This window comes from Alosa sapidissima, chromosome 11 (genome assembly GCF_018492685.1).
Source record: "Alosa sapidissima isolate fAloSap1 chromosome 11, fAloSap1.pri, whole genome shotgun sequence".
NCBI lineage: Eukaryota > Metazoa > Chordata > Actinopteri > Clupeiformes > Clupeidae > Alosa > Alosa sapidissima.
This window is the reverse complement of record NC_055967.1, coordinates 9,186,585-9,203,220: the sequence shown is the minus strand read 5'-3', so window position 1 is coordinate 9,203,220 and position 16,636 is coordinate 9,186,585. Positions and strand designations below refer to the sequence as shown.

At 40.1% G+C, this 16,636-nt stretch overlaps 1 protein-coding gene and 1 long non-coding RNA gene across 3 annotated transcripts in view; both read right to left on the bottom strand.

Annotated features, from left to right (window-relative positions):
- Positions 1–2,755: 2,755 nt before the first annotated feature.
- On the bottom strand, positions 2,756–12,614 carry LOC121723727. Its single transcript, XR_006035023.1, has 3 exons — positions 12,140–12,614; positions 10,990–10,995; positions 2,756–2,767 (listed from the first exon to the last, which is right to left on the bottom strand). It is a non-coding gene; the product is annotated as an uncharacterized LOC121723727 (long non-coding RNA).
- Positions 12,615–15,155: 2,541 nt separating this feature from the next.
- Positions 15,156–16,636, bottom strand: part of LOC121723722 (proprotein convertase subtilisin/kexin type 5) — a 161,794-nt gene continuing 160,313 nt past the window's right edge. For both annotated transcript variants that reach the window (XM_042109706.1, XM_042109707.1), the window contains one exon: positions 15,156–16,601. In XM_042109706.1, the coding sequence (XP_041965640.1) occupies positions 16,189–16,601 (413 nt within the window). In that variant the 3' untranslated portion in view covers positions 15,156–16,188. The remainder of the gene's footprint in view (positions 16,602–16,636) is intronic.

The window sequence follows — 16,636 nt, the reverse complement described above, 5'->3', positions numbered from 1 at the left end:
GCCACTTGGTTACCATTATACATCACAAGTGCACCACAGTGCAAAATGTGTTTTATTGCATGAGGATGTGTTTAGAGTTTAGCAAAAAGGTCTATGAGATCTAGAATTTTTTATTTGATCTGCAGTTTTATATGTGAACTGTTTATGGTTTTGCCAAAAAGAGTGATCAATTCAAGAAATGTGTCATCCCTCAAGTTGGGCTATTTTCATTACTCTTAGCCAGACTCTAAATCTTTCTAGATTTTGGTCTTGATTTCCAGGCTAGCACTAAATATCAGCAGGAACTCAAGCGATAGCTTACTCATATCGAAGTCATGTTTTTTGTGTTTCATGTGTGAAATCCATAACCGATACAGAGTTGTTCTATCACATGGAATAGCCGACTAATAATTTACAAAACTAGATGTACCGCAGAGCGGTACAAAATATGACCGCAGCCCAGTCCAGCACATTTTTTCCACAAAAATAAATCACGCTGAAAGCAAGGCCGTAGTCATGATGTCAACATTGGGGAGGACCAAATCTGTGGTGGGGTCTGAGGAACCTCCAAACAGAATTTCAATACATTTCCTACCATGCAAAAATATTATTAAAAAATCACAAGTCGTTAGTTAAGTCAGTCAATTAGGGTATTCCAAACTTTTGACGGACATAGTCATGGCATGGATGGATTATGAACCCCAGGGCACAGATGCCCCCCCCCCCCTCCGTCCAGATAGAGGGGTCCTAAGGCATTCTACCACGGAAGATTTGTTAAAAAATGACCCTTTAAATGATGGCTTCTGTCTATCACCGCGAGTGCATTGTAAACGTTTTTTCCAACTTGTGTGCCGTTGCCACATTTGATTCTTATGTTTTGCCTGCATGGATGCTCGATTCAGTGCGCATCTAAATAATATGCAAGATGCAACAACTATTTCTAAGAGGCCTATAAAGAGGGTAATTCTTGGCATTAGTACTAGCATATGAATGCGTTATATGTTGTAAGACATGTGAAAGAAATTAATGACTCAGGCTTGCACAAATTCATCATTTAAAATAAAACATTTCACTTTCGCCATCATTGCGAGAACATTTTACAATAGAAAAATGTTCCCTTTGAGTCTGTCCTACACCTTTCCAACAAGTTTTGTGAGAATTGTACCGGTAGCTTTTGTGATCTTGTTGCCAGCCCTACCTCACCGCAGTAGGGTCAGAGAGGGTTAAAGCGGAGCTAGTAATCAAGGATCTTTGGTAGGGTGCAGTAAATGGAAGCTTTTGATAGCGCACGCCACAAAAAACTAGGGTGACCAGATGTGCTTTTTCCAGGACATGCCCTCTTTGAGACCTTAAAAATCGTCCAGAATTTTGTTATTCTAGAGCCTCAAACGTGTTTACAGCGAATTTGCATTGCGTTTCTCTCTGTCGTTCACAAATTAGTTCAAAATAGCCTTTTGAGGCAGTTTTTTCTGTTATGTCTTCTTCTTTACAAACCAAAAAGAGGACACAATCAGGTCACCGTAGAAAAATGGAAAACCACCAGGTCAAACCACTCAGGGGTGTAGGCTACTCTGGAACCATCACTAGGTCACTAATTTGTGCGTTATTTACGTTTGATTACATTTCAGATGGTGGTGCTTGTTGGTTTCCTGTAGCGTTTTTTTCTTTATTTATTTTTCTATGTCCGTATATTGGGGGGGGACATTTTGGTCATATTTGAATTTTTGGGGGGACACGTCCCCCTCAATGTCTATGGTGACTACGGCCCTGGCTGAAAGGCATATATGATTCTAACTGTCTCACTAAATTGCACTATGCACACTCAATTCTCACTGGTATCTGCTAGAGAACAAGTACCAAAACATGATAGTTCATAGATTTCACATGTAAAATTCATTTTATACAACCCCACCTCTATCTTGCCTGTTAATAATTCTGAGAAATTATTGTGTGCATGTACATGTTTATGTGTGTGTGTGTGTGTGCTTGTGTGTGTGCCTGCGTATGTGCCTGTGTTTGTGCATGTTCATGCATGTGTACATATGTCTACTGTGTGAGTATGTGTCATACGAATGATTACTGTGAATGTATGTGTGTGCGTGTGTATCTGTTTATGCACATGTGTGCACATGGAATGGGTTAAGATGACCCCTGGAGGCAAACATACAGAAAAAATGGTCCTCCTAAACCCTACGGTTCTCGAGATATTCACAGAAAACTGTGTCTGCCCTACCCTCCTTTCGGGGGGTCCAGTCCAGTCCACAAAACTTGGCATGCATTTGGAGGGTGTCATAATGATCCTACACTTTCAATTTCGTGCAGTTTTGACCATGTCAGCCAGAGATATTGTGATGAAAACACCTAATTTTTTAATTTTTAACTAGGTGGCGCTATACATGAAATAAGTGGTAATGGGATGGGTTGACATGCCCCCTTAAGACCAACATACAAAAAAAAGGTGGACCTCCTAGGCCCTACGGTTCTCGAGATATTCACAGAAAACGGTCTCCGGCCAATAAAATAATACAATAAAATAATAAAAAAAATCTGACTAAACCTATATGACCGCCGCTTCGCTGCGCGGCGGTCATAATAACCCCGCATGTGTGTGCTTATGTTTTGTAAACTAACAACCGTGTTGTGCAGTAGTAGGCTATGTGACGGGGCGCATAGCTACCGCCACCGCAGCGACACGCTGCTTACGTTAACTGAGACTGAGCGCGAACGTCAGCTTACGTGTTTGTTATGTCTGTCTTCCATGCCATTCATCTGCTTATGTGTTTCATATCTGTTAACCATGTCATTCATCATACAATTTCAGTAATTCCTGTTGCTGTTAATTAGACGTCTTAAAACATTCAACACAACGGTGAATTTGCCTGGGCTACTTTTATCCATTACAACTCTTTACAGTTTAAAATCATACATTTCCATTCATTGTCATTTACGTTAAAATAAGCACTCGTCAAACCTGTCTTGTCACACCAATGTTGTGTTTATTTTAAGTTAAAACCATACAGCAGAAAAGTCACATTGCAAAATGTTCTCACCAGCGTTCAGCGTCTCGTCTTCTGTTTGTTTTGGTAAGAGATTTTCCTTGCCAAGTTCCGGGTTTATTAATGTGTTGACTTCCGGGTTCACCGGAAGTGAACCCGTTTGTTAATAAATTAATTTGTATAGACTGTTAAAAGAATGTTGGCTATGCCGACTGGAAGTAAGATGTTTAAAATATGTCACATATAATTGCCTCGACACACTTACTGAACTGAACTGAAATAATCAACATTGATAATGTGTTGATTATGACAATTAAAAATAAATGACACTAAAAAATGTAATTAAAAAAATCAATACGTAGCCTTTTTTAAGCAACACCAAAATTGCGTTTGTTAGTATTAGAACGCTGCCCGTTTCAATGACGTCACTGGCATGGTAGGACCTGAGAAGTTCTATAGGCAACAGCTGCAGCATATTATGTATACACGAAAATTAGTCATTTTAATGGCATGGGTTACACATTTGAGCCTGTGAGGGACAAGCCTGTAGTGTCTTGACTACCACTAGATGAGGGACGATCGGTTTCAGGCTCCAGCTCAACCTTCAGTAGGATCATTTGGGTGAAAATGACTGTGTGGGCGCTGCCGGAGCATGGACACTGGAATCTATCTGTTTCAAAGCAGTGGCGAAACGTAGGGAAAATGTTCGAGGAAGCCAAAGTGACGGGGAAAATATGTTTATTTATGTATGTGTTTATTTTGGGGCGTATACATTTTGTGCAATGTACAACATAGGCTACTGTAGGCCTAGCCTACAGGTCATGTAGAAAACTGGACAAGGGGAGCTTGAGACAGCAACACGCACGCTGTCTCTCTGTCTCCCTCCATCCCTCACACACACACATTGCCTACTGTACATCCTCCACACAACTGCATACTCACTCACCACCACTACATTAGGCCTATGCGAAGCTACGGTGCATACAAATAAGCTATACACGCATTGTCACGGCAATGTAAGCTAACGCAGTCTGGACTACTGGCACTCGTAACAGCAACTCACACGGGCTCTCTCTCCCTCCCTTGAAACTGTTAAAAAACTTCGTCACCCCAAGTTGACCCCAGATACACGGAGGATACACGAGTTTGCCGTTTATTTTAGGCTAACGTTAGTGGAACGTTTGCAGATTTGTACCTTGTGGATGTTGATATTGCACGAGTCTCTTGGATAGCAGCACTGCGAGTTAAACTCCCTCGCATCAACAATCTGCCCTGAGACGGTGAACAACTGGCTTCAGGGTGAGTAGAAAGGGGCATTGGATTCTGTTTACAGACCCGCTGTGATTTAGTTACCAGCTAGTAAACGCATTATTATCGATCTGTGATATCGTCGGAGTCATGGTTTATACTCTCTATGGTCGGAGTGCTAGCTTGTGGAGTTTGACATAAGAGTGTTTCCAAGGTGTTTAGCTGCTAGCCCTTTCCTAGGTTGGATCGTAGTGGACCTCATCTGAGGCTACTTCGAGATATTATTCCAAAGGGGACAGATAGGCTACTGCACTTAAAACTTTAAAAGATTGAACGAACCTTCCCGGACTTTGTAATTGCGACCAGTGACTGCATTGGGTGAACGAAGCCGAAGTTGAAACTTAGGCTCCATGGCACATAGACAGTGGGCTCGCCCTTCTACGAATTGAAAAAGACTACAAGCTGCCCCACCGAGTTTGCGATAAAGTAAGCAAGAAAAGGTTTTTCAGGATATCAGGATATGTCAAGTCAATGGCATTTATTCGTCCAAAGTTACAGACCAGTTTCCATAGTGCACATCTTATCAATAGTTTGAATGCCGTGTGTGTTTCTGCTCATTGACAAAATAGGGTTCAGTATGATTCATGCCCAATTAATTTCCCCTGTTAAAGTGTTCGCCTTTGTTTCACTAGTTTGGTTTCATTTTGTATGAGATTTTGTGATGTAGGCTAGCCTATGATAAACAGCTTATGGCCAATATGTAACTCAGCTAGGCCTAATGTTAGTTTCCTCAGTCATGTCAGCTAGCCTCAGACTCATTATCTGCTATGGCTGCTAGTGCTAGTGCGGAGTAGCTTACCATGCCAGTGACGTAGCCGATTGTTGAAATCCAACATGGCGGCGCCCATGTAACAACAACAACACTTTCAACGTACAATTGTATCCCTTTTAATAAATTCAGCCATTTTAATCATTGTACCAATGAGAAGAAATAAAATACATCTGTTATATCACCTTTACTTCAAATTCCAGTTCAGTTCATCTTTAACAGGCTATGAATGAGAAATTACTAGGAGTGCTGTTTGGCATCAGATCACAATTGTTGTGCTTATCAGAGGATGACCTTGAATATCCCAGACAGAAAAAAACCTGAGCACAGTGAAACTAATTATGGTTAGAAATGACTGAAACTGTTTGGAAGTGGCGGCATAGGTTATCAAAAGGTTGATTGATGTATATACCATCAGGCGTAAATAAAGGCGTAAATAATTTGGAACGATCAGTTTTGAGAGCGTGTGGGCGACATCGGGTGTGCGTATTCTCATAAACTTTCCTGTCGACTGAAAATGGATGACAAAAGATATAAAATACGGCTTTCAGTCTTCTGCTATTCTTTTTTATGTCCTGAATTAGCCTACGTTTGAATCGCTTAAAAGATGTTTGTCTCATCTTTCCCCATGAAATAGGTGAACCATAGTCATACAATTTGTTCCGTTTGATAAGGTTTTTTTAGTCTCTTTGTGTTTATTGCCCCCTCCCTATATACTGAGCCTTAAAGGAGCCGCACCATTTGTATACCATACCAATTGGATAGAATTTTGAAAAGAAAAGGTTTTTTAGAAAAAGCAAAAGTTTAAGAAAATTTTAAACAAAGCTGAGCCTAACATCTGAGAGTAAATGTGGATGAAGAGCAATGGATGGTTAGAATATGGATGAATAGCCTATTAGAAAAAGCTTAATTGTTTAATTGTGTCTTGCATAAATGTTAGCTACTGCTGTGCTTAAATACCAGCTGGTAATTCGCTTTTATATCGGTAGGCCTAGGTTAGTTTGCTTATTGATGCCAATCTAATTATATCCCTGATCATTGCAAAAGAAATGTAAGATTAAAGGGCTTTTGTGAGACGGGACGCCTCTGCTATAATAGCTCTCGACTAATAATGGGTCGAGTGAGAGCTGTAGTTCAGAACCTAAAAAGATATAATCGCGATGAATTCTGCACGGCAAAGTGTCGGATTTCAGGATTGTCGCTTGATAGAATCTTAATCGCAGACTAACGTTTCAGTGACATAAGGGTCGCATGAGAGAAGTCCTGAGTACTGCGGTGAGCTGCTCATAGGCATTGATGTTGTCGTGGGATAGCTGCCGGCAGGTAAAAATTGCCCCAAGTCGCTCAGTAAATTTTATGTTTCACATGCAGGCTGCAATAGTAATTGCTATCCACTCGAGGCGCGCACGGGTGGAGAGGCTGGAAAATGGCACCTCATAGTAAGTCAAAGGATAAGAGGGTATTTGTGTTGGTATTGAAGGGGCATTGGTGCGGGGAATAATTGGTGAGACTAGATGTACCGCATAGCGGTACAAAAAACGACCGCCGCTCAGTCCTGTACATCCGTTCCGCGAAAATAAATCACACTTCAATTTGTCTCCATATTTTACTCCATCCCCCACTCTTGAAACTTTTGTGTATGCTTGTTTGGCATGCCTGAGTGCCTGTGCGGAGCAGAAAGTATAGCCTACTGGTGCTGAAAAGGTGAATAGATTGTAGAATAGCCAAAGAAGATGTAGCATTGTTATAAAACTCTAAACAATCACAATAGGGCAGTTCATCACAGTTCATCCATTGCAACTGGATTGATGAAAGGTCACTTACCGTTACTTAGGTAACTTAGCCGTTTTCAACAGCTATCAAAAACGAAGGTCATTTTTGGATGGATGGATTTTTTGTGAATGTTTCTTCTTCTACATAAGATTTTAGTCATCTTTAGTTCATGTAATACTTTATTGTCAATGCACAAATTAAGTAACCGTAGTCTGAAACGTTATTGTTAATGCACAAATTAACAGTAGTCTGAAACGAAATGCTGTTTTACATCTAACCAGTGGTGCAAATAACTGACATGTCCAAATGGGCCTTGATGAAATGCGTCGCTAGACTGTTCATACACATTTTAACGGGCCAAAGTTGAAGAGATGTTGTCCGTTATTGTTCGTGCAAATATAGGCTGATTCATGTTCCCTTGCATTGTGTAACTGAGGTCCATGGCTAGTCTGGCTTTCACCAGACCAAGCTCAATCTTTTAAGAAATCAAAAAATAAATAGCGGGCAGATCAGGCTGGGTTCACCCAGCCTAGTCCATAGGCACCCGATATTGTTTAATTTTCCGATTGAGATATCCACGCTCTGGCTATTCTAAATGCAAAAATGCATCAGGGAGTTATGACAAAACTGTAACTAACAAACTAGATCCTAATAGAAAGCTAGCTTCCCTAAGCTACAGGTAGGCTTATAAGGTAGGCCTATTTACAACATAAATTGTCAATAGGCTGGCGACACAAATAAAATCTCCTTTGGAAACCAATGGCTTACGCCTTACAGTATCAAGCGGACTTAAAGGAACATGCCACCCAAAATCAGTAGTAATATCTTACTTTCACGAGTTGAGTCATACCTCTCCCGCGTCGGTATGTGCACTCAAACGCTCTGGCGCGCGGCGCGAATGTGTTAGCATGTTGCTATGCTAGCGGGCTCTGCCGTAGCCGTAGAGGGAGTAAGATGGCATTAATCAAACACATTCACGGAACAAAAATGCTGATGTGGTACATGAAAATTTAGCTAAAAATGTGGAGAATGCAATGCAATCAAGCATTTTGGATGATAGGCTATATTGGCACACAGAATAGGCTAGGCAACAGGCCGATGTGCGTTTTATTTGGAGACTGTTTTGCGAGACAGAGACTGAGTTTGCTGCTGATATTCTGGGGATAGGCTACAACATAGCCAATGTAGGACTTTAGCCTTTTAATATATTTGCTGCATTGGATCAGTCTTTCTAGAAAGAACAGGCAAGAGCTTTCTAGCCTCATCAGCATCTCCGCATCCCATATACATTAAAACACAGCGGATGGCGGGCGGGTGCGGTTTTGAAAATTGGTCAAAAAACTTTGCTGATGGATGGATTAAGTTTTGTTATGCAGTTATGGTTGAAATAATAGCCCATCAGTCTAGTGTGTGTGCCTCTCTCTCGCTCAGAGGGGAGGGGAGGGGTCGATCAAGCATAGATTCTAAACTCTGTGGTGGATAGGATCTACAATTAGGTGTTAATTAATATTACTACCTAGGTCGAAGTACTCCCAAGTGCTATTGCGCCAGACATTGTAGTTCTCCTGTTTAACTGGCCCTATTAAGACTACACATCCTGTTCAACTGCTTCCTCTGCCAAAAACTGTTTCAAAATAAAAGTCCTCACTACAATATTTCACTGTTAAACAATTTAACCCTTTAAACTACTGAACTTTTTAACTGTTCAGCCATTGTAACTGTTACTTATCATCAACTATGACTCCTACCCACTGTAGCTAGTTAGCATAGTTAGCATTGCTAACATTGTTAGCATTTTTAGCAAAACTGCTAAAAATGATTAGCTAAGTAACATGGTTAACATAGTTAGCATGCTAGTTAGCATAACTGCTAAAAATGATTAGTGAAGTTAGCTAAGTCATATGGTTAACATAGTTAGCATGTTAGTTAGCATAACTGCTAAAAATGATTAGCGAAGTTAGCTAAGTCACATGGTGAGCATAGTTAGCATGCAAGCATGCTAGTTAGCATAGTTAGCATAACTGTTAAAAATGATTAGCGAAGTTAGCTAAGTCACATGGTTAGCATAATTAACATGTTAGCATGTTAGTTAGCATAACTAATAAAAATGATTAGCTAGGTTAGCTAAGTCATATGGTTAGCATAGTTAACATTTTAACATTGTTAGCATGCTAGTTAGCATAGTAACTTGGTTATCATTATTATCTTTGTTAACATAGTTAGCATAACTGCTAGCAAACATTGGAGCCATTCCAACTGTTAGTTATCGTCAACTATCTGCCTAAATAATTTAACCATTTAAATTATCAACCTATTTAACTGTTCAGTCATTCCATCTACCAAGCAAATAATTTAACCAAATAAACCCATCATATTTTTGCATTTTCATGCACTGTATTTCTTTCAGGAAATGCTTTTCTAGTTATTATTATAACCTTTTCTTTTTACCTTTTCAAGAATTAATGCGACTAACCGCTTAACGTACAGACATGTTGAAATAACCGTTGTGAAGGTCTGGAGTGGGGCAAGAGTTATTTTTTCAGATTTTTAAAAAAGTATATACTTTTTGAGAAATAAGGGATTAAAAATGTTAAAAAGCTCATTTTTCCCCCTTAGACTTCAAAGGCTGTGATGTCATAATAGCCTAAAGGCAGCTGCGCTTGTTAAGCTCCCAGAGTAGTTCCCGGGCTAATTAGAACACTGACACAGGTGTCACCTGTGAAATCAACTGTCTCAGCTTCTAATGCATACAATCTGGTGCTCCCTAAAACTACACATCCTGTTTAAGTGTTTCCCGTGTGTCAAAATAAAAGTCACAGCCATATCTCATGCTTTGCGCATTATATCACCAGAATGGTTTGACGCATGTGCTTCAAATTTGGTACAAGTGTTTGTATGGACTCAAAGATGAAGTGAGTTGATGTTGGAGGTCAAAGGTCAAGTCAATGAACACTATGAGTGTGATATCTCAAGAATGCCTTGACATACATGCCTGAAATTTGGTATGAGTATTTGTATTGTTTTAAAGATGAAGTGAATTGATGTTGGAGGTCAAAGGTCAAATGTCAAGGTGAAAAACACCTTGAGTGTTATATCTCAAGAACGCCTTGACACACAAGGTCTTTTGGTACGAAGGTTTGTATGAACTCAAAGATTAAGTGATTTAATGTTTTTTTTCCAGGAATTTCCCCACCAACTTTAGCAGCTTTCCATCCACTATTGTAATTCCTCTGGCATTACATTCTAGTTTTCTAATGCAATCAATCAAATTGGCCTCCATCACTCAACCAACGCTAACGGTAGCATTACATAGGTCCTTATTGATATTATAAGATTAACGTACCTGCAGTAAAAACCAAGCATGTCCGATAAACATCCTCAGATTTATTTTGGCTTCAAGAAGAAATGGAAATTACATTTCATGTGAACATCATCCTATCCTTATTAGACGTTCTGCGGTAAACTACACTCCTTGTATGAAGCGTCCATTGTTTTTCCAACCCACTTTTAACTTCCAACAAAATTACGTCTCACTGCAACGACGCGCCATCTAGTGGACAAACGACTACTTATCGCCAATACTGAAAATGCAGCCATGATGATGATGATGAATATTTATTTTGGCTTTCTTTTAATCCTACTGAATTTGTAATTATGTATCAGCCGTTCTAATACCGATAGTATGTGGGCGCCTGTGTGTGTGTGCATGTGTATATGTGTGCACCGCCATCTACAGGCCAATGAGTGTACAGTCACTAAATGTACACATAACCTAATTTTTTTTTAGACCCCCCCCCCCCCCCCACGGATGAAATTCTACGAAACTTGGCATACCCCCAGAGAATGCCAGGTCAATCATACACATAAAATTTGGTGCAGTTCTGAACATCTTAACTGAAGATAGGGACGATTAAAGCAGAATAATATTGCATTTTCATTTTTTACTGGGGGGGTGCAAATCACAAATGAGTGATTATGGGCCAGATTGATGTGGGCCCCTGAGACCAACATACCATAAAAGATTCTTCATCCTCAGTGCCACGGTTCAGGTAGTTGAAATTTTTCCGTAAAAGTCTAGTGGGGCTACATACCCACCAAATTTCATGTGCCCCGGTGGTTCGGTGTCCCGGGTATCGTTGACCAAAAATTCAGGAAGTAGATGACAATCTACTTTGACAATCCATATATGACCGCTTCGCTAGCGGTGGTCATAATAAAGGTGAATCAGATGTGGTATTACTGCACCTTACTGTAATTGCTATTACTAATTTCATTTGAAATTAGAAAAATGTATGCTACAATTACTAGTGTTGCTGAGCATGTTGTTATGAGTTATTATTGAGTTTAGTTTGTATTTTTGTTGGTTATTTTTTGTTGGTTATGTTTTTGAAACAAAGTAATAGCCTGCCTGGTGTGTTGTGGTACTGTCATTGGTTAGTGCAGCGTAAAATCAAAAGAAAAAGCAATTGATGGAAAAGAGAACATTTTGGCTGAGACTTAGAAACGTGAGTGATATAAAACATGTTTGTAAAAAGGTTCATGTAATATCTCATACTAACCAATGTGTGTGAAAATGTCCCTGTTGGGACAATTACTAAAAAGTGCATGCAAACCGAGGGCAAGTAAATGTTTCTGTGTGTCTGAGAAAGTGAGTTTATCTAACTTCTGATTGCTGTAGAGGTCAGGATAGTATAACAGAAAAGAACATAAAAATGAATATTGCATTCTAGAAAAAATTATAGTCTCAATTGTTCCGGTCAATATTGGGATCACAATCGTTTTCCACAATTATGCCATCCACCTTCTGAACTTAAAGTGAGTTTAATTGAAATGTTGAATACAATTTAACTGAAGAACTAAGATTATATAAAATAAAATAAAATAAAGATGTTTTAAAAGGTTATCCTTAAAATAGTTACCACAGTAAAAGAGTTGTGTTCAGAAGCTAATAGCATAAAACCTTGCCATCCTACTGGAACTGTTGGACGCAACAGGGTGGGGCAGATTAGCTGTTACTGATTCAGAATGAGGCTTGAGTGAGTGACAGGTGAGATGTAAGGTGACAGGTGAAAGATGTAAGAGTGAGTGTGCATGCAATGTGTGAATGGAGCGACGTACCTGGGGTCTTAATCAGACTGACAACCAGGAGAATACGAGACCTATCCCACTTTTTGTTGACATTGAAAAATGTCAAAAGGAGGGAGGGATGTATGTAGACATTGATTGCTACGAAACATTACTATTATTAACCATTACTAACTACTAACTAACTACTATTACTAACTATTAATCTAAATATTAATCTAAGTGTGACATATAATATAACTAACTTTGGTTAAATTGTTTTACAGATTTGATAACGACTGACTTAAAGAAGGACTTATGTGCTAAATCTAACTGATTGTATGAATTTCTTCATCTGAAAATCTTCCAAGTTCCCAAATGGTTTAGGATTTGTGTGGCTGTATGGGTTGTGTGCTGTTTCTTTTTGTTCTATTCTGCTGTCTCTATAAATCTGACCAGGAGCGCTACATTGCTTGAGTGAGGTGTGAGGATTTGAGAGTCTGGGGGAGTCCACCTGTAACTGTTGCTTTCAGCTCAATGCGGCTGCAGTAATCTACTCCAGTGGCGATGTCACACAATGTCCACAGCTAGATGACTTCAAACTACGACCAGAACCCTGCAACCAGATGATCTCAACTCAAAACCTCTACACCCAAATGACACCAGTTCCAGGCCAGAGGATTTCAACTTCACTTCCATCTCCAGTCCATGCCCCAAGCCCATTCCCTATTCCAAACCCATTAACATACCCAAGCCCATTCCCTACTCCAAACCATTAACATACCTAAGCCTATGCCCTATTTTTAGCCCATTAACATACCCAAGCCCATTCCCTACTCCTAGCCCATTCCCTACTACAAACCCATTACCACCCCCAAGGCCATTCCCTGCTTCAAGCCCATTACTATCCCCAAGTCCATACCCTGCTCCAAGTTTAATACCTATTCCAGATCCAGCCCCAGTCCTACAACAAGATTGTGCTGGACTGGGATATGCGAGAGCATGAAAGGCCAATGGGGAATTCTGAATTAAAGCCAAAGCAACGCGATTGACATGAGACCACAATCACCTAATTCCAACAAACGGCTCAGATGAGGAAGATTCATACACCGCATTGTACACATCTAGGGACGGTAACTCCAGTTTCTGATCTTTTACTCTAAGATAAAACCATCAAGGAATAAACAAAGAGCATAATACCAAAGAAAGAAAAATACCCTTATAGAAGTAACAAAGATCCCATTCATGACCACATCAATGCCTGTAGCATAAGCAGGGCCCACACCAAAAGAACCATGAAATGAACACAAGATACCAGCAACAAGATCAGTAGGAGAACCAACAACTCAACGACCAACTATGCAATGTGACTTTGCAGCTTATAGATTTCACCGTGCTGGTGAAGACCATCAACAAAAGGCTTTTTACCTTCAACAAGCAAATCATGAGTGTGATACTACATTAAGTAGTCAGTATGTTGTTTTTAATCACCTATTGTACATATTTTTTAAAACTATCCATAACTCTTTTGTGTTAAACGAAAAGATACAATCAGTGTGTATGAAAAGTGTGTGTCCTAGTACTGCATTATCTTCTGGGTGTATAACATCAAAACCATATGTTGTGTGTATACCATGATGGCTTAGTCAAAAGCAAAAATACGACACGGAAATGCATGTTCACTGACATGTTAATTAGTGATGGGCAAATGAAGCTTTGGTGAACCACTAAACCACAGCAGTGTGAAGCTAGCAACACTAATGAAAAAATCCAATATGGCTTTCACATGTAGATTTTTCTACATAAAAGTCCTTACCCAAACCAGTATATGTAACCAAAAATGTTGGTTTGCTAAGGACTTTTATGTTGAAAATGTATGTGTGGCGGCCATCTTTTTGCTTTATAGCTAGTGTCGCTAGGTTCACACTGCTGTGGTTCAGTGGTTCACCAAAGCTTTATTTGCCCATCACTAATGTTAATGGTGATATTCCTTCTTACCTCTACCCATTTTGATACTCTTATAGTGTGCAAAGTCAGAGACAGTAGCCAGTATAAGAATGAGAAAGGAAGGATAATTTTTAGTTTGCGAGACTATGCAAGTCTCAAAGGAGGGAATGTTGTATAAAATTATCACTATGGTTTGTAGACATCATGATGAGAGAACGAGTTTGAAACTGTAAAGCATGTATTCATATAACCTCAATCATAATCAAGTAATACACTGAAGTTATTCCTAGCTAACATACTTTTATAACATTTTAAATAACAAGTTTAACTATTACTAATAACATAACAAAGCCATCCTACCAGAATGTGCACTCTGTATCCCGATTTTTGCTGCCCTGTGTCTCATTTTGTTGCACTGTGTCTCATGCTGCCTTAGCCTAGGCCTTTTAACCCAAGGGGGCAGGCGAATTCCCGGAAGTAGAAGAATCGACGTAGGCTGGAGGGACCACCTCTCTGCTAACTCCCATAGAAGTCCATTCATTCTAGGATTTTTTTGAAATACCATAACTTCATATAACATATATCCTGTGCTGATATTGTAGCTTTTGTGTAATCAACATAAACACTACAAAGGCAAAACAGACTCCACTACCTCGTCCGTAACGTTGGTTACCCGTAAGAAGAATGGTTAGCTTGATCGGTTGGAGGGAAGCTAGCTTTGACGTAATCTCTCTTTCGCGCCGTAGGGAGATAACCGTATTGTTTGGATAAGAAGCTCAGTCCACCTTACTGTCTATGACGGTAACTCGTAAGCAAAACCTAGCATACACGACCGTATGTTAAGGTAAAGCATTACACAGAGGCAACCTAATAATAATAAAAAAGTAAACCTAATTTTTTTTTTTTTTTTTAAAACGGCAGTAATTATTTCAGAGGTTTTCGATGGATTGACCGTAGGTCGGAAAAGTGGAAAGAAGATAGCTTCAAGGCTATAACTTTTTTGTTTTGTTTTAGCATGACTGTTTTTGAAGATGATCATGTATGGTAGCTTCAACATTAACACGACTTGGTGAGGATGATATTAATAATAATCCATAAATAAATGTTTAACTTTGATGGCGAAGGAAATGTGAGAAGAATTTCTGTGTATCTATCATATGAGTTACAAGATTCAGTTCTATGGCTAACGTCACGAAGTTAAGTGTGAGGCTGCGCAGTACTGGGGGGACCAACTGAAAAATCGTTCTATTTGACTCAGTGCCCTCCCATTGAAAACGACGGAGTCTGTTCGTCCATTTCTTTTACTGTCTATGTTTTAAATAAACCAAAGTCGGCCTTGAAGCTGCCTTGAAGCTGCAAGATAACGCGTACACAGGGCGAGCTCTACTCATAACAACCAGTAGGAGAGTACAGGGGGGCGAACGATATTTAACCCATGCACAATGTATGACCTGTGATCACTCTATACTGTACACCTCTGAACTTTCCGTAAACTTAAGGTGAAAAGTTCGTACCCTTTCATAACGCCATCTGTGGGTTCGGGGTAGTGTTGTGTCAGCATTTTGGAGGGGTATAAGTAAGAGAGTTCTACCTTTGTTCGGGAGTGCGATCGTGCGATCCACTCAGGCTTTGCGCTATGTAGTCATTAAAGGAATTTTTGCACGGAACTCTGCCGGACTTTTGCGCCTTCTTTTTGGGACAAGTTTTTTACTTCAGCACTTATAATGGTGTATTTTTGTTACGTTGTAGGCAAGATGTTTGGACTTAATTTCTGGCCTGAGTCTGAATATCTGCCACGACAATTCCGACTTTGAAAATTGAGTTTACTGTGAAATCACTCGAAAATCATATGGTTACATATGATGGCATAAGTTACACTTCTTCAATTTCAACTACTAACCCTATAAACTCAGGCAGGGGCTTTGTATGCATGTGTCTGTGTACCAGAGCCCAAAACCTTGAATGCACCATTTATGAAAATTAATTTTGATGATATAATTTCAAAAAATCAATCACATCACTAGATAGTATATATTTATGTTCCTTCGTATTGTAAGTCTTATAAAATAACCCAACCATTGTTACAATTCTCTTATCAAAAAGGCATCTAAAACTATACATTTGTCAGTTTTGTCCACACACAGATACCAGTGTGCAATGGTGTTTAATTAATGAATCATTTTGTGGCTATTTTGTGCTTGGTGGAAATACCAAAAAAAAAAGTTTGTCCCCTTATGTGTGGAGTTTAGTGTGGGTCCGTAGATGTCTAGAAAACCACTAATCCACTTGTGTTACTCTAGAAGTATATTTATATAGAATTTGAGACTGTGTGAACGTGTGTGTGTGTGTCTTCTAGGCTTTGTTCAGCTGTGTGCTCTCGTCCCCCTCTTCCTCCACCTCTTCCTCGCCTTCTACAGCGTCTGACTCATGGATAAAGCTGTATCGCCGGTACACAGACCCATCTCGGCTGGTGTACACAACGTCCACTTCGTCCGCACTGTCCTCTGGCTCTGGAACGCCATGAGGCATGTTCCACAGGTCCTGCCTGTAACCCGCCGTCCCGCTCAGCCTCTCGTAGCTGCGTCCCCAGCACAGCCGCTTGCGGGCACGGGCCTGGACCAGCCCGAACACGCCCAGCGCCACCAGGAGGGCCAGACATAGAACTGTGGGCAGCGTGGCAGCCGTGCGGTGAGACAGACTGGACTCTGGACCCAACGCTACACTCTGGTCCCGCTGATCCACCGTAGGGGTCTCCACACAGAGAGCTGTTGAAGAGAGGAGAGACAGACAGAGAAAGGCT